The 18,141-nt window shown below is 41.3% G+C and overlaps 1 protein-coding gene across 1 annotated transcript in view; it reads right to left on the bottom strand.

The window, feature by feature from the left end:
- ARPC2 (actin related protein 2/3 complex subunit 2) overlaps nucleotides 1-3,751 on the bottom strand; it is a 29,672-nt gene extending 25,921 nt beyond the window's left edge. Inside the window, exons 1-2 of the mRNA XM_032857194.1 lie at nucleotides 3,652-3,751; nucleotides 3,352-3,433 (exon numbers count right to left, since the gene is read on the bottom strand). Of these exons, the coding sequence (XP_032713085.1) occupies nucleotides 3,352-3,425 (74 nt within the window). The 5' untranslated portion in view covers nucleotides 3,426-3,433; nucleotides 3,652-3,751. The remainder of the gene's footprint in view (nucleotides 1-3,351; nucleotides 3,434-3,651) is intronic.
- Between the last annotated feature and the right edge of the window lie 14,390 nt (nucleotides 3,752-18,141).

Here is an 18,141-nt window from a genome sequence, read left to right as displayed (position 1 = left end):
GCTTCACTCCCCCTCATACAACCACAGAGTCCCCACAACATGCAGAGCTGTGGCAAGGAGCCAGCATGCACTTAAAAGCAACTGCAATTCGCATGTGACAGCATTTCCTCAATTCTGGACTCCAGGCTCTAAGTTCACGGGCCTACCTTCCGAGGCTGAGGTTCTTGGTGTGTACACAGTAACAAAAAAATTAAATTAATTTACCTGATTACTTCTGTTTTAATTGGGCATCTGGGTAAGAATTCCTAAATGAAAAGGCAATGCTGTTGACAAGACCTGTGCGGGTTTATTGGTAGTGCCGAGTACGGCTTCTTAATCAGCATATTCTCTTAGCGTGTAGGCTGTTAATGAGACAATTTACCAATAATTACCATTTTGTGACGATATATGAACCGTTCCAATAAGCCATTTTCCCAGGAGTGTGGTAGGAAAACAATAAAAAGCAATTTGTTGGGAATGAATCTTAGGCTTTGTCCGAACTGCCTCCAAATTAAAAGGTGATCAGGACTAAATGGTCAACAGTTTCGATAACTGTTTTACCCAAAGGAAGTTTAGACTCTTAGTAGGATGTCACAGGCAAGAGGATTCAGCAGGATGGTCTGAGGTGTCATTTAAAAAAACAAAAAATCCTCAGGAGGAAAATTACTGCAACTGTATTCTGAAGCATATACCACAGAACTATTTTTAAAACTATCTCACGCTTGCATTTTCAGTAGCTGCAATAGTGCTAGTGCTGTTCAACAGAACTTTCTGCAATAATGCAAATGATCTACAGGTGTCCTGTCCAAATATGGCCACTACTAGAGACACGTGGCAACTGAGCACTAGAATCGTGCCTGGTGTGAGGAACTGGATTTTAGTTTTATTTCACTTTCTTCTTTAAACTTAACTAGCTACATGTAGCCACTGGCTATTATACTGGACACCACAGAGCTATGAGATTTACTTTGGAAGAGGCTGCTCAGAACCATGATTTCCCCCAACGGGTTTGCTCTGAGAAGCGTAAAGCCCGGGGCAGCTGCCCTCTCCCAGCAGGTTCGCGCACTGGCAAAGCCTTTCCAGTTCCCAGGGTTTCTCCTCCAAGCTACTCCCCTTCATTAATGTCTCTCTGCCATCTCCACCCGCACACACCTCACCCTTTAGCTCCTCTGTAACTTTTGCCAATAGACTCTCTCAGAAGGGCCTCCTTTCGCTGTTTCTGCTTGGTGCTGAGCCCTGGTAGAATCCTATAAATGTTTGTGATTATCACACTAGTCATTTTTTGCTGGAAGTTCTAGTGTAGTAGGCATGCGCCTCAATAAATCCGTTAACTACTTCACTGCTGCCTCACGCTGTATGCCTGGAAACTCACAGCAGGCCTAGAAGCCAGTTTCTGATGGGTGGGATCTGCAATCCCACCTACCTCCAGGCCTGCTATCAGGGTCTCTTCAAGATTTTCAGAGAGCTTTTCAGCAGAGTATGTTTTGAGTCCCCTTAAAGTCTCAAAGGGAAGACAGCCACAGTAAAAGCCAAAACTTGCTGCCCTGCCCAATAACCAACATTGCTGTAACATGTATTTGTTAAGAAATGTCCTAGAAGTTCTAACTTACGCTTCCAGACTTGAGTGCTTATTTTAATTCCTCTGAAACAGTACTTTGTAAGAGTTAATTTTCTAAAAGTTAAAGAGCTGTCGTTCCGGATAATGGGCTTCATTTTGGAATCACAAATAGATATGAATATACTTCTACACTACAAGGCATGCTTCTACTTGAAAATGAACAGGCATTTATCTTGTAGATCAGCTTATAACCACCCAGGTCTCATTCTTTGCTAGTCTGGACTCGAGAATGCATTTAACAGGTTTAGCTGTGAAAATGCAGAAGTTAATTTAACTTCCTCCTCTATGCTACACTGCTCAAAAAAAAGTACCCAGCAATCACCCAAAATAAGACTCTGAGCTGATTCACTCAAACATTTAAAAAGCAAAGGGACTGGTAAGTGAGACTGAAGATAAGAAGCAAGTTAGCTTAAAATATAAGCAACTGCAAGCAGGAAACAGGCTTCTTGTAAGCCTTACTTCAACGAAAACCATGCTTTACTTTACAGATAACATCTGTGTCCTTATAAAAGAGATAGGAGACAAAATATGTTCAAGTCAGGCAGTGGGTTAGAAGTATTTTTTTTTTTAATGCCTCCAAACCACAAGTTCATTATGAGCACTTAGAATTTCCCCTGCACCAATCCTTTCCCATCTGCAGATCTCCAAGCACTGACTTTCCTATGACTAGTTCCCAGTTCACCAGAAAGTTTGCATTCATTTCCTCAACTGTGCAACCAAGAGGCAAAGCCCCAGCCTCGCAATGGGGAAACGAGGCAAAGGGACTGGCTACAGGTCACCAAAAATTAGAAGCTAAAACCAGGTCCCTGGCTCACGTTTTAAATATTAGAAAAGCAAAGCAGCTTTGGGGGAGGAGGTTGTTTTCTACCGATTCTTGTGTTTCACAGAGAAGGCAGCCTTGGAAATATGTGCTAACCTACCTTTAAAAAGGCCAATGGTAAATAAAGGTTATCTGAGAACTTTATAGACTTTGGATGCTCGTAAGTGTGTACCTGGGCCAGGATTACCACATTAAAAATCATAGACCAGGGGTGTTGTATAAGAGTTTAAAAGATAAATGGGTGGAGAAAGAATTATAACCTCAGGAGAGAGATAAGGGAGGGTGTAGATAGGGAGACTACCAGCTTTGCTTGAGAAATGTATTAACAAAATGGCCAGTGTGTCTTACAGCAGGTTTCGGGGAAGGGAAACTAGACCAGTTGCGTTTTTCCGAGCTGCAAGACTGGGTGTGCTTTCAGTCTAGCCTCCAGCATCTTCAGACGAAGAGGTGGGGGTGGGGCTGGAGAGGGAGAAGGCTGGTGGGGATCTGGGCCTGCATCTTCTTCCCTCTAGTCCTGGAAATTCCTGAAAACTCCTTCCAACCCAATCCCAAACAGGCTTTCTTGGGGTTCAGAACAATGACGGGGAATACAGAGGGAAGGGATCCCCTGCTCGCTCCAGAAGGCAATGGGATCCTCCAGCCGGAGTTCCGGCCCCAGCTGCCCTCACGTCCCACAGGTCTCCTGCCCTTTGGCACGCGCGCTCGGGTCCACTCGCCGCTTCCGCATCCTTCCTCCGAGCCTCTCCCCACGCATCTCTGCCCCTCACCCCACCGCGCCCAGTAGCCTCCCACGTTTACCCGGCCGGGGCCGTCCCCACACCCGGCCAGGTCTCCCAGCTCATCCCTTCAAGTCTGGAGGACTGAACGACACTGAGGACCAGCGGGGGTCAACTCTGCCTCCCCCGCCACCCACCGGCCCCGGGCGCGCGCTCACCCGGCGGCCGCGTTCTCGAACTTGAGCGCGAGCGTCTCCTCGATGATGCGGTTGTTCACCTCCAGCAGGATCATGGCGGCGGCTGCCCCGGGCAGGGGAAGGAGAAACAAGGGAGGGTGAGGGTGGGTAAGGGAGGAAAGGACTGAGGGAGCGGCCCTGCTGCCCCATGGAAGAGGGGGGTTGGGTGGGGTAGGAGGTCAGGGGAAAGGGAAGAGGGACCAGGGTGGGGGGGGGGAAGGGGAAGACGCGCGTTCGCCCTCGCACGCACTCGCTGTGGAGACACCCACCCACCCGACCGACCTGGCCCCCGAAGCCTGAACCCGCCTGCCGAGCCGCCGCCGCCGCCGCTGCCGCCTCACCGACAAGCCCGGTCCCCGCCCAACCCCCGGCTCCAGCCGGCCACTTCCGCTCTCACACCCACTTCCGCTCGCTGCCCGGACGCGCGGCCCCGCGGCGCCATTTCCGCTTCGACCCCTCGTGCACGCGCACGCAGGGGCGTCGCGGAGGCTGGGCTGGCGCATGCGCGACCCTCCACCCCTACCCTGGGTCCATTTCACTTTCTCACGGACCCCCACCACCCCTCAGGCCCGTCTCCTCCCAAGTTTGTCTCCTTGTTGGCTGTCATTCTCCGATGCCTGACTCAAATGTCCAGCCCCTCCCTCTCGCTCGTCGCAGAGGTCCAGCTCCACCCTTCCGGTCGTGTCATTTCAGAGACGCTGCGAGAAGCCCGCCCTTGTCCTCTCCGAGCCGGCTCTTGGCTCTCAGCTTGTCCGTGCGCCCCTTACTCATGCCACACTGATGGCTGTCTAGCGGTACCGTCAAGAATTTATTTCTCCAACAAATATTTAGCGGGCTCATGCTCTATGCTGGGAGTGCAGTGGAGAATGATACTGACGACATCCTGCCCTCGTGGAGCTTATAGTCTGGTAAAGGAAACAAAACCGACTCTCAGTTATAGAACTACAAATAGTTAAAGGAGCAACGCAGGAAAGCATTAAGTCACCTAGGTGAATAGGCCTCCCTGGGTTCGTCATGCCTCCACTTCTGTGCCTGGGGAGTTGCCTCTGGGTGCGATGAACATGATTTGATTTCTGTCTTTGGTACTCTTAAGTTTCAGTACCTCTGCCAGAGACATACCTTCATACTTATCTGAAGGTGCGGAGTCCGCACCTGATGCCTGTGAGCCTTGTTCCGTATTTTTCCATCCAGGCAGAATCTAACAAACTTAGCTGAGTTTCTTCTACGTGCATTGATTTATTTTCTGCTATGTACTCTTGGGGTGGGAGTGGGAGAATCCAAAAAATGAAGAAAAACTAGCCCCTGTCATCAAGGCCCAGACAGCTCTTTAAAACAGATTCTTACATGCTAATATTTTAGAATTAATATTTATTGAACTAAAATAACGCACATACCCTGTGCAAAAATATATTCATAAGCTAAATGTCTTATAATGAAAAAAGCAGTTCCCTGGCCTACTTTGTAAAGGCAGTATCTTCAATTCTTACCTGTTCTTCCTGATTTGAGCTATATATGGAAGCAAATGCTTGTAATATTAATTCTCGATTTGTTAATTTTAAGCATTACCTGTTGACTTCCTGCAGTTATGTAAGGTTTTTGGTGAAACCAATAATCGGCATTTAAATTATTATGTTTGCAAATGCTGCTTACCAGTAAGCCCCAAAGTACGTTACAACCATGCCAACTAACTTACACAACCCTTTATTTTTTAAGACTTAATTATTGCCTTTTTTCTCTCTTACTTGTAGATTTTCTGTATTATCTACAGTTGCCTGCCCATCCCCTCTCCCAAGTGCTCTAAGACCCTGTCAAAGTCTAGCAATATTTTCCATATACTCAAATACATAAGTTGCACTTTTTCTTTGGAGTCTTTGTCCCAGATCCCTCCTTTCTCTTGTTTCAATCTGGATTGACTGCTCTCTAGACTTGCTGTACAGTTGTCTTTTGGGGATTTTCCTTACTGCTTTTCTGGGCCATTTTGCCCACTTCCTGGATCCAGGGGCTTCCCTTCTTGGTTTACTTCCTTGTTTTACTAAAGCATCTTCTCTAGTAACTTCCTAAGGAAGAGACTTAAAGGATATGTTAGTGGAATCTGCATATTTGAAAATGCCCCCCCCCTTTTAAAGTAATCTCTACACCCAAAGTGTGGCTCTAACTCAGGACCCTGAGATCAAGGGTCACATGCTCTACCAACTGAGCTAGCCAGGTGCCCTCATATATGAAAATGTCTTTATTCTAACACTTGGACTATAGATGGGCTGTGTTAAAAAGAAACTCAAAATGGTGTTGCTTAGGCCAACTCACCAACCTGGGGCTTAATACTTAATCAAATTATACTTTCAGCCTCCTCCAGAAATAGTGTCAACCATTAGTCAGAAATTTTCTCGTCAGCACCAATAAGGTTATCAATCTCATGGGCCCTCTCCATGCCCCAAAGGAATATGAATTAATCCTCTACTAAGACCCCTTTATCCCCAAGTGAAGGTGACATCACCTGAAATAACCATTTTTTTTCTCTTTGACTTCCTTGTCCTGCCTTTATAAACCTTTCCTGGGGTGCCTGGCTGGCTCAGTGTGTAGATCATGTGACTCTTGATCTCAAGGCCATGAGTTGAAGCCCCATGTTGGACATGGAACCTACTTAAAAAAGCAAACAAAAAACTTTTCCTTTTCTGTAGCCCCTCAGAGCTCCCCTCTACTGGATGGGATGTTACCTGATTCACGAGTCATTTAGTAAAGCCAATTAGATCTTCAAATCAACTTAACTTGGTTACATTTAAAAAAAATTATTTATTTATTTGAGAGAGAGAGAAAGAAGGTGTGCAGATGAGCTGGAGGGAGGGGCAGAGGGAGAAGGAGAAACAGACTCCCCACTGAGCAAGGAGTCTTATGTGGGGCTCGAGACCCAGGACCCTGAGATCATGACCTGAGCTGAAGGCAGACATTCAACTGACTGAGCCACCCATGCACCCCTAAATTTTGTTTTTTAACAGCTGGTTATTGATTTCAAATTTGAAAATAATTTTTTCCTCATAATATTGAAAGTATTACTCCATTTTCTTCAATCATCCAGGATGCTATTTAAAAAGTCTGATTCCTATTCCTATTCCTATTCCTGATTCTTTGTATGTTATATTTCCATCTCTGGAAGCATTAGAATTTTCTCTTTAGGCTACTGGCTGGAAATTTTATAATGATATGTTTTGCTGTGACTTTTGTGCTGACCACTCATTCAAACTGGAAACTCATGTACTTCAGGTTGGGAGGAAATTTTCTTTCATTATTTTTTGATAATTTCTTCTCTATCTTCTTAGTTGTCTTTCTGGAACGTCTGTTATTTAGAAGTTCCATTTTTGGATTGATTCTTTAATTTTCTCTTCTATTTCCTATTCTTTGTTTTTGTTTGTTTGTTTGATTGATTTATTAAGTTTTATTTATTTAAGTAATCTCTACATCCCATGTGGGGCTTGAACTCATGACCCCAAGATTAAGAATTGCGTGCTTTTCTGACTGAGGCAGCGGGGTGCCCCTGATTTTTATTTTTAGTTGTGGCAAAATATACATAACACAAAATTTGTTGTCTTGGCCATTTTTAAATGTACTATTCGGTAGTGTTAAGAATGTTAACGTTGTATAACCACTTATTTCATCCTGCAAAACAGAAACTCTCTACCCAGTGTTTGTTGGTTTTTGTTGTCCAGTTTTTCTGAGATATTTCTTTCCTTGTCGTTATCTTCAGCCATTTTAAGTTTCAGTTTTTCTGTCTTTAATTCCCAACACCTTTTTAATGACTGACCCAACCTCATATTATTCTATCTTTGTTTTATGGACAAGAATATCTTCTATTTCTCTGAGCTGTTATAATGTGTTTGTTTTTAGTTTTTCTTTTGCTCTCTGCTTTAATCTGTTTCTTTGGGTAATTTTTAATGCTCATTTATTTAAGTCTCTTTGTTTTATGTTAATGGCTATCCTCTAAAGTCTGGCTACTCTAGCAGTCTGTTTATATTTAAGAATGAGACTCTAAGAAGCGAAAGGGAGACTCAGTGTGTGGGCACTGAGTTCACTAACACCTTGCTACTCAGAAAGGACCACCAACATTGGCTTCATCTGGGAACTTTTTGGACATGCAAAATTTCAGTCCCCATTAAAAACTACAGATTTAGAATCTGCATTTTTAAAAAGATTTTATTTATTTATTTGACAGAGAGGGGAGAGAGAGAGAGCACAGGCAGAGAGAGTGGGAGAGGGGGAAACAGGCTCTTGTGCTAGGCAGGGAGCCTGATATGGTACTAGATTCCAGGACCCTGGGATCATGATCTGAGCCTAAGGCAGACACTTAACCTACTGAGCCACCCAGGAGCCCCTAGAATCTGCATTTTAACAAGATCACCGGGTAATTTAAATGCACATATTGTGAGAAGCCCTGGATTAATGGGTTTCGTTATAAGGTGCGCCCAATGGTGTGCCAGACTTCATTGGGGGCCCACAAAATTAATATTGGGAGGTCTTTTCACCAGAGAAGGAGCCTCCAGCTGTGTTGGGGGTTATAAATTTGACTGTGAGCATTCCCAGAGTGTGTGGGAATGGGGAAGAATGCTTTGAGTCCCAGCTGACTTCCCCTTAATCTCATTATTAGCCATGTGCCTCCCCGCAGGCTTCCACTGAGTTAGAGTCTATAGAAAATGAATCCTCAGTGGTGGTAGTAGAAGAAGAGGTGGAAGTGGAGTGGATGGGGGTGGGAAAGGGGTAATCCCTTGATTGCTGGTGGACTTAGAATGCCAAAGACTTTTTAAAAAAAATATTTTATTTATTTATTTGACAGAGATCACAGGTAGGCAGAGAGGCAGGCAGAGAGAGGAGGAAGCAGGCTCCCTGCTGAGCAGAGAGCCTGGTGCGGGGCTCGATCCCAGGATCACCTGAGCTGAAGGCAGAGGCTTTAACCCACTGAGCCACCCAGACGCCCCCCCAAAGACTTTTGATATGGATTTTCTTCCATTTTCTTTATCGCTTTTGGTTTATTTAAATTTATGACTAATAGGTGATACATCTTTGTACTACCACCCACTTTTCTTGAATCTTAACATATTATAATTAAACCTTCTTCAGAGCTTTTAAAAAAAGAACTATAGTTGAAACTTCCTGTGATTCCCACTGGATTCCATTCCTTTCTTCCCCTCCTTCCCCACTCCATAAACATAACCATCATCCTGCATTTGGTGTTTATTCTTCTCATTGCATGTTTTTATGCTTTCACTGCATATGTATGTATTCATAAATAATGTATAGCATATTTTGCATGATTTTAAGCTTTTGTTAATAGTCTTATACTGTATATCTCTTTTGAAAATTATTTCTTTTAGTCAACAATGTACTTTTGAGATTTACCTATGTTGTTAAGTGTAGATATTTTAACTGTGATAGAGCATTACAATGTACCATTATATGTTGTGATTTTAAAGGTATTTCTTCCATTCTCCTATTGAAGAACATGAGTTTCTTCCAGTAATTCTGCTATTACAAGCAATGCTACTTTGAACATTCTTATACCTATTTCCTATATATAGATGTGAAGATTTCTTTAGGGCATGTTCCTCAGAATGTAACTGCTATTTTGTGGGCTACAGACATCTTCAACTTTGCTGGATGTTGTCCAGTTGCTTTCCAAAGTAGTTGTACTGATTTATACTTCTACTGGCAGTAGAAGTATAAATTGCTCCCTGTCCTTGCTTGCACTTGGTATTGTCAGCCTTTGAAATGGATGGATATGAACAAACATCTCATTGTTTTAAAAAGAAGAATTAGCTAGGCAGAAAGAGAGGGATGTATAAAGGCCTAGAGGCAAGAGAACACAGTATCTTACAGAGAGTGAAAGCAGACCAGTAATTGTGGGGTAGAGCTGGAGGGCTGATGTGCCGAGAAATTGATAGCTGGAGACACAGTAAGAGCTAACATTTATTGCAGTTGAGGATTTATTCTGTTTTATGCACTGTTTGAAGAGCTTTACATGTATTATCTCATTAAATCCCTGGGACAACTCTAGGAAGTAGGTACTCCTAGTAGTTCATTTTGTAAATGATGAAATAGATGCTGAGAGGCTGAAGAATGTATCCAAAATCATATATGTGGCTGGTCACTGAGCTGAGATTTAGGCTTCAACTGTCGTGCTTTTTGATCACTATGCAATATTTGTATCTGGTGCTGAAATGGATAGTTCTGTATCTTGCGTTAAAAAATCAATGCGTTAAAAATCTGGATCTAACACTCCATTAAAAATGATGACAACAGCTTCATCCTGTTGAATCCTGATGGCCAAAGTAGGGAAATTGGTCTTTTTTTTTTTTTTAAAGATTTTATTTATTTATTTGACAGAGAGAGAGACAGAGAGGGAACACAAGCAGGGAGAGTGGGAGAGGGAGAAGCAGACTACCCTCTGAGCAGGGAGCCCAATGTGGGGCTTGATCACAGGACCCTGGGATCATGCCCTGAGCCGAAGGCAGACGCTTAATGACTGAGCCACCCAGGAGCCCCCAAATTGACTGTTCTAAAACAGACGTTTGTTTCTTTGGTCTTGAAGAGAGAGGCTGGAACTCATCCTGGGGCTCGGGGGCTGTATGGCTGTCCTCCATTTAGTCCTCTGGATCTACTCTTCAACCTTCTCCACTCTCACGTCATCTGGGCCCCTTTGCACTTGGGCTTTGTGGGCTATTAGGAAGGCCCAACAGGAGGAGGAAGGAGAGAGGAAGAGAAGAGAGAGAGACAGAGAGAGAGATTAGGGTATTTAATCCCTTGTATCCTCCTCTTTGTGAGGTTTCCTCAGGCTGACTCTGTCCCTCAACCAAATGTCACAGTCCCTCTCAACGTGACCACCTCAGCCCAACTCTTCCCTTCCTTCGGTGCCTGGTAACCATCCCTATTCCTCAAAGCTTAGGGCCTAGAGGTGATATCAACTTGGCTGCTGTTAGTCCTGGCTTATTGCACTCTCTCTACGGTTCCTACACATTCAGAAAAAAATTTTTTTTTTAAAGATTTTATTTATTTGAGAGAGAGAGAGAGAGAGAATGAGCATGGTGAGGAGGAGTAGTGAGAGAGGGGGACGCAGCTTCCCACTGAGCAGGGAGCCCAATGCAGGGCTCAATCCCACGACCCCAGGATCATGATTTGAGCCAAAGGCAGCCACTTAACCGAGTGGGCCCCCCAGGCATCCCACATCCACACTTTGTAAATAGCCCCTCCTCTTAAGTCTCCCATCTATTTTTTGTGGGACCAAGACTAATATGAGATAGAGAGTGATAACATAGAAAATAGTGAAACATAGTGATAACATAGATATACATGGATAACATAGTGATAACATGGAAAATAATGAAGCTCCAGGAATTGGTCCCTTCATTAAAACAATTACTGAGCTGGCAAGATTTTGTCAGAGTAGATTATTTGGAACTTTGGAGTCTAGTTGAACACTTGCAGCATCTAGGGGAATGCTTGATGAAGAAAGAGGCTGGTGACTTTTGGTGAGTCTCAGTGTTTCATGTAGCAGCTACCATCCCTCATTCCCACAGCAAGTAGTTATGTGGATGTCATTCCGCATCTCTGACGTGACTTGCTGATTCAAGTGTGGGCAATAGGGAACTTGTCTTTCAAAAAATCAGGGTTCTGTGTTTTGATCTGCTTGGCAGTTTGCTAATGGGTACTCACAGAGGCTGGTAATTGTTTCAACTCCAATATGCTGGGCAGAAATGACTTCCCCGGTGGTGTCAATTAAGTTTTAAAGATACGGAACGCCCTTTTCCTTTCTTTTCTTTTCCTTTCCGTTCTTTTCCTTTCTGGATCCAGGCATTCAAGGAAATCCCTGTCAGGTCACTGGCTGACTACAGAGGTAATAAAATGAGGCTTCAGTGACAAAGAATATAGTCTGCAAAATTGGTTTGGGAAAGGTACTAAATAAACAGATGACTGCAACTTTAATCACACAATAACAACAATCCCTATATGTGGGAGGATCTGATTTCCACAGTTACCACTTTAACAATGAAAATGCCCAATTCTCATATAAAATTGCACAGTATACAAAGAAACAAGAAAGTATGGCCTATTCACAGTAAAGAAGAAGGAGAAATTGCTAGAAACCATCCCTGAGGAAACCCAGATATTAGATTTACTAGAAAAGTACTTAAATAACTGTCTTAAATATATTAAAAAAGATGAAGGAAACCATGGACAAAAAAAAAAAACCAAGAAAATCAGGAGAATGATGTATGAATGCATATATAATATCAATAAAGAGATAAAAATTGTAAATAGGAGACAAAAAGAAATTCTAGACCTAAAAAGCACAAGAGTACCTTATAGAAGATTTGAGTAGGCAAAAGGAAGAATCAGCAAACTTGAAGATAGGGCACATTAAAATTACCAAGTTTGAGGAGCAGAAAGCAAAGAGAAATGAAGAATAGTGAATGGAGCCTAAGGGACATATGGGACAGCATCAACAATATCAGCATACACATTATGGAAATCCCAGAAGGAAAAGAGAGAAATGGGGGAAAATATTTGAAGAAATAATGGTGACAAACTTTAAAATTTGTTGAATGTCATGAATATACAGCAGCCAGTAAGCTCCAAGAACTCAAAGAAGGATAAACACAGAGATCACACTATTATATGTTATAACTAAACTGTTGAAAGCTAAAGACAGAAAAATCTTGAATGTAGCAAGAGAGAAGTGGCTTGTCATTTATGAGGGATCTTTGATTAGATTTAATGCTGATTTCTCATCGGAAAACAGAGGTCAGAAGGCAGTGGAATGAAATCTTTAAGGTGCTAAAAGAAAAAAACCATCAATCAAGAATTCCATATCCACCAAAAATGTCCTTAAAAAGTGAAGGAGAAATTAAGACATTCCCAGATAAACAAAAACTACTGGAATTCGTTGCCAGCAGAACTTCCATACAAGAAATGGTAACAAGAGCCCTTTAGGCTGAAACAAAAGGACCCTAGATGGTAACTTGAAGTATTATGAAGAAATTAAGATTATTAGTAAAGGTAACCAAATAGATAAACTTTATAAAGCTAATATTATTGTATTTTGAATGTAACTTCTCTTTTTATTTCCTATATGATTTAAAAGCCAAATGCAGAAAATAATTTTAAATCTATGTTAATGGGCACACAGTGTATAAAGATGTGACTTGTGACAATGATAAAGAGGAGATAGAGCTGGATAGAAGCAGAGTAAATGTATGTCATTGAAGTAAGTCAATATCAATTCAAACTAGATTTTGATTAATTAATTAATTAGTTAACTTTTTAGAGAGAGAGGTGGGGAGGGGCAGATGGAGAGGGAGAGAGAGAGTCTTAAGCAGGCTCCAAGCCCAGCATGGAGCCCCCTATGGGGCCCAATCTCTGGTCCCTGATGTCGTGACCTGAGCTGAAATCAAGAGTTGGGTGCTTAACTGACTGAGCCACCCAGGTGCCCCTCAAACTAGATTTTAAAAATAAATTAGGGGGTGCCTGAGTGGTGCAGTGGGTTAAGTGACCAATTCTTGGTTTTGGCTCAGGTCGTGATCTCATGGTAGTGGGATTGAGCCCTGTATCGGGCTCAGCAGTCATCAGAGTCTGCTTGGGATTCCCTCTCCCTCTTCCTCTGCTCCTCCCCCTCATGCTCACTCTCTCTCAAATAAGTAAACATATCTTTTAAAAAAATAAATTTAGGATGTCAATTGTAATCCATCGTAACCATCAAGATAATAAATGAAAAAATGTATGGAAAAGGAAATGAAGAAGGAATCAAAATTGTACACCAGAAAAATCAGTCAAACAAAAGTAGGCAGTGTTGGAGGAAATAAAGAACAAAAAAGATATACGATGTAGAGGAGACAAACAGCACATAGTATAAGTAAGTCCTCCATTACCAGTAATCATTTAGAATATAAATAGAGTAAATTAACTTTGTTAAAAGACATAGTTTGGCAAAATGAATGAAAAAGCATGATCTAACCATATGTTGCTTACAACAGACTCGTTTTATTTTATTTTATTTTTTAAGAGACTTGTTTTAGATCCAGATACATAAATAGGCTGAAAGTGAAAGAATAGAAAAATATATTCCGTGTGAATACTAACCAAAAGAGAGCTGGGTGGTTATACTGGTATCAGAAAAGTAGATTTTAAGTTAAAAGTTGTTACAAGAGACAAAAAAGGACATTACATATATAAAAGGGTCAATTCATAAAGAAAATATAACAATTATAAACATATATACACCAAACAACAGACTCCCCCACCAGTATCTGAAACAAATCCTGGAAGAATTGAAGAAAGAAATAGACTGTCTATGATAATAGTTAGAGTTGGACTTTAGTATGCCACTTTCAATAATGGATTGAACATCTAAACAGAATATCAGTAGGAAAATAGAAGACTTGAGGACTTCTATATTTGACACACATATACAGAACACCCCACTCTCCAACATGAGAATATACATTCTTCTCAACTGTACATAGCACATTCTCCAGGATAGACCATATGTTAGGCCATAGAAAAATCTTAAAATATATTTTAAAACATCAAAATCATACAAAATATTTTCTCCATCCACTAAAGAATCAAACTAGAAATCAATAACAGATGGAAAACTGGAAAATTCTCAAATGAACAGAAATTGAACAACACACTAACAACCTATACATCAAAGAAGAAATCACTAGGGAAATTAGAAAATATTTTGAGGTGGATAAAAACAAAAATATATCAAATGGATGGAATGTAGTGAAAACAGTGCTCAGAGGTAAATTTTATAATTGCAAGTGCCTACATTAAAAAAAGAAGAAAGATATCAAATCAACACACTAACTTTACACCTTAAGGAACTAGAAAAAGAAGAGCAAACTAAACTTAAAGCTGGAAAAAGGAAGGAAATGATAAATACTGGACCATAGGGGCACCTGGGTGGTGGTCGGTCGGGAATATGACTCTTAGTTTTAGCTCAGGTCATGATCTCAGGGTTGTGGGATGGAGCTCTGCACTGGGCTCTGTGCTTGGTGCAGAATCTGCTTGAGACTCTCGCCCACTTCTGTGCTTCCCCCCAACTCTCTCTAAAATAAATAAGTCTTTTAAAAAAATTGGAGCATAGAGAGAGAATAAAGACAATAAAGAAAAACAACGAAACCAAAAGAAAAATTCCTTTCTTTGAAAAGAAAATAAAATTGACAAACTTTTTAGCTTAACTAAGAAAAGAAAGAGAGAGGATGGAAATTACTAAAACCAGAAATGAAACTGGGAACCATATAGAAAGTTAAAGGATTTGGGAGATTATTGTGAATAATTATATGCCAACAAATTACATAATGTAGATGAAATGAACAAATTCATAGAGACATGCAAATTCCCAAAACTTACTCAAGAACCAGTAGAAAATATCAATAGACCTGTAACAAGTGAAGATTGAATTAGTAATAAAAAATCTCCTCGGTTGCCTGGGTGGCTCAGTTGGTTAAGCCGCTGTCTTTGGCTCAGGTCATGGTCCCAGGGTCCTGGGATTGAGTCCCGCATCAGGCTCCTTGCTCAGGGGGAGCCTGTTTCTCTCTCTGCCTCTGCCTGCCACTTTGCCTGCTTGTGCTCTCTCTCTCTCTGACAAATAAATAAATAAAATCTTTAAAAAAATCAAGTGTACAATATAATGATTCAACAATTACTCTGTGCTCACCACAATAAATGTAATTACCATCTGTCACCAAACAACGTTATTACCATCTTAGTGACTATATTCCTTATGCTGGACTTTGTCATCTATGTGACTTATTTATTTTGTAACTGGAAGTCTGTATCTCTTAATCCCCTTTATCTATTTCACCCAACCCCCCCACCTCCCCTCTGAAAGAAACATCTTTTAAAATAAGGATTTAAAGAATTAATACCAACCCTGCTTAAACTCTTCCAAGAAACAGAAGAGGAAGGAAAACTTCCTACACATTCTATGAAGCCAGCATTTCCCTGATACCAAACCCATACCAAGATGCCACTGTAGAGTGATATCTTTTATGAAAATAGATACAAAGATCCTCAACAAAATACTAGCCAACCAAATCCAACAACACACTGAAAGGATCATATACCACGACACTGAAAGGATTATATACCATAGAGGATTATATACCAGCGAGATTTATCCCAGAAATACAGCAGCAGTTCAACATAAGGTCAATCAATGTAATAACCACATTAGCAGAATGAAGGAAAAGAAGTACATCCCAATAGATGCAGAAAAGGTATTTGAGAAAATTCAGGACCTTTTCATGATAAAAGTACTCAGAAAACTAGGAATAGAAGGGAGTTTCCTTAAAATAGTAATGGACATTTATGAAAAAACCCACAACTAATAATATCTTTGATGGTGAAAAATTGAAACCTTTCCACCTCAGATTGGGAACAAGACAAAGATGTCTTTCTATTCAACATTGTACTGGATGCCGTAGCCTTGGCAATCAGACAACAGAAACAAAAGACATTGAAATTAGAAATAAAGAATTAAAGTATCTCTATATGCACAACATGGTTCTATATAAAGAAAATCCTATAGAATACATGCACGTGTGCACACACACACACACACACTCACTGCTAGAGCTAATAAATGAATTCAGCAGAGTTTAGAGTACAGAATCAATTTACAAAAGTCAGTTGTGTTTCTGTATACCAGCAATGAACAATCTAAAAAAAGGAATGAAGAAAACAATTCCATTTACAATAGCTTCTAAAATAATAAATTATCTAAGCATAAGAATAACCAAGGAGATGAAAGACTCAGACACTAAAAACTACAAAACATTGCTAAAAGAAATTGAAGATTTAAATCAATGGAAACATTCCAAGCATGAATTGGAAGACTAAATATTATTAAGATGGCAGTAATCCCCATAGCAATCTAAAGGTTCAAAGCACTCCCTCTCACAATTCTAGTGGCTATTTTTTTTTTTTTGGCCAAAAAGTCAATCTTCAAGTTTATAGGGAATTACAGGGGGCCCCAGACAACCAAAACATTAAAAAAGGAGATTTATTTATTTATTTATTTGAGAGAGAGAGAGAGAGAGAATGAAAAAGAGAACACAAGCAGGGGGAGAGGGAGAGGGAGTAGCAGGCTTCCTGCTCAGCAGGGAGCCCGATGTGGGGCTCAATCCCAGAACCCTGGGACCATGACCTGAGCTAAAGGCAGACACCTAATGACTGAGCCACCCAGATGCCCCTCAAGACAACATTTAAAAAAGAGAAACAAAATCGGAAGACTCACATGTCTTGATTTTAAAACTTACTACAAAACTACAACAATAAAACCAGCATGGTACTGGCATCAAGACAGACATATGTAGACCAAGGAAGTAGAATGGAGAGTCCAAGCAATAAACCCAACTTTTATGGCCAGTTGGTATTTGACAAGAGTAGTCAAGACCATTCGCTGGGGGAAGGAGAGTCTCTCTTTAAACAAACTGTGCTGGAACAATTGGTTAACCACATGCAAGAGTGAAGTAGTACCCTTACCTCATTCCTGATACCAAAGCTAATTCAATATGGATCAACAACCTAAATATAAATGCTCAAACTATAAAACTGTTAGAAAAAAACATGGAGGCAAATCTTCATCATCTTGGATTTGACAACGGGTACTTAGACGTGACACTAGAGCACAACAACAAAAGGAAAAAGAGATAAACTGTTCTTCAAAATTAAAAACTTGTGGTAGACGCATGCAAACTGTGTCTCCAAACCTGAGATGAGTCAGCCAAGAACTATCATTAAGGACAGTCAGCTGTAAGTCGGAATATGAATAATGTAATGGGTTGTGCTATTTATAGGAAATTAGTGATTTATTTTATTTAAATTTTATGTGGTTTAACATGGCTCCCAAAAACTTATCTGCTGTGGAAAAAATCACATAAATCTGAACTTCCCATTTTGGCCTAAGTTGAAATACATACTGCTTTTATTAATAGACAATTTCTCCTTATGTCTGCTGAATAAATGCTGAGCTGAAGGAATGCCAAGTTATTGGCTTGCTAAGGGTGCTCTCATGCCTTGGCCCAGTTCTGAGAGGAGGGGCAAAATGTGGCAGGGGAGGTCAGGAGGCTCTTCTCTTCGTCTGCTATGAGATGATGACAGTTTGCTCTGGGTGGAGTAGTGGAGATGGAGAGAATTGAATGTTTTTGAGAATGATTTCAGTGAAGAAATCCAAAAGTCCTGGTGCTGGATTGAGAGATGCTGCATTAGCTTTCCCTGATGAGCAACAAATCACCACAAACTTAGCAACTGAGCAAGACTCATTTATTATCTCATGGTTTCCATGGGTCAGGAGTCCAGGCACAGGGGACTTGGTCTTCTGCTCAGGCAATTACCAGATTTCAGTTAGGTGCTGACTGGGGCTGTGGTCTCACCGGAGGATCAGCTGGGAGAAGATTCCCTTCCCAACTCCCTCAGGTTCTTGGCAGAAGTCATCTCCTTGCAATCTGTAGCACTGAGGTCTCAGTTTTCTTTCTGGCTGTCGGGGCATCCCCCACAGTTCCTTGACAAATATGACAGCTTACTTCTTTAAAGCTAGCAAGGGAGTTCTCTCTCACTTCAACCTGCAGGATGGACTCTTACATAACATAATCCTGGGCCTGGTATCCTCTCACCCTTGCAAAGTAAGACAACCTGAACAAGGAGCTGACATCCTTGGCCATATTCTACTGATTAGAAGCAAGTCACAGGTTCTACCTCAAGGGGAGGGAGTATACAAAAGCA

The sequence above is a fragment of the Lontra canadensis genome, unplaced genomic scaffold (genome assembly GCF_010015895.1).
Source record: "Lontra canadensis isolate GAN:19392208 unplaced genomic scaffold, GSC_riverotter_1.0 scaffold13, whole genome shotgun sequence".
NCBI lineage: Eukaryota > Metazoa > Chordata > Mammalia > Carnivora > Mustelidae > Lontra > Lontra canadensis.
This window is presented reverse-complemented; position numbering and strand designations above follow the sequence as displayed.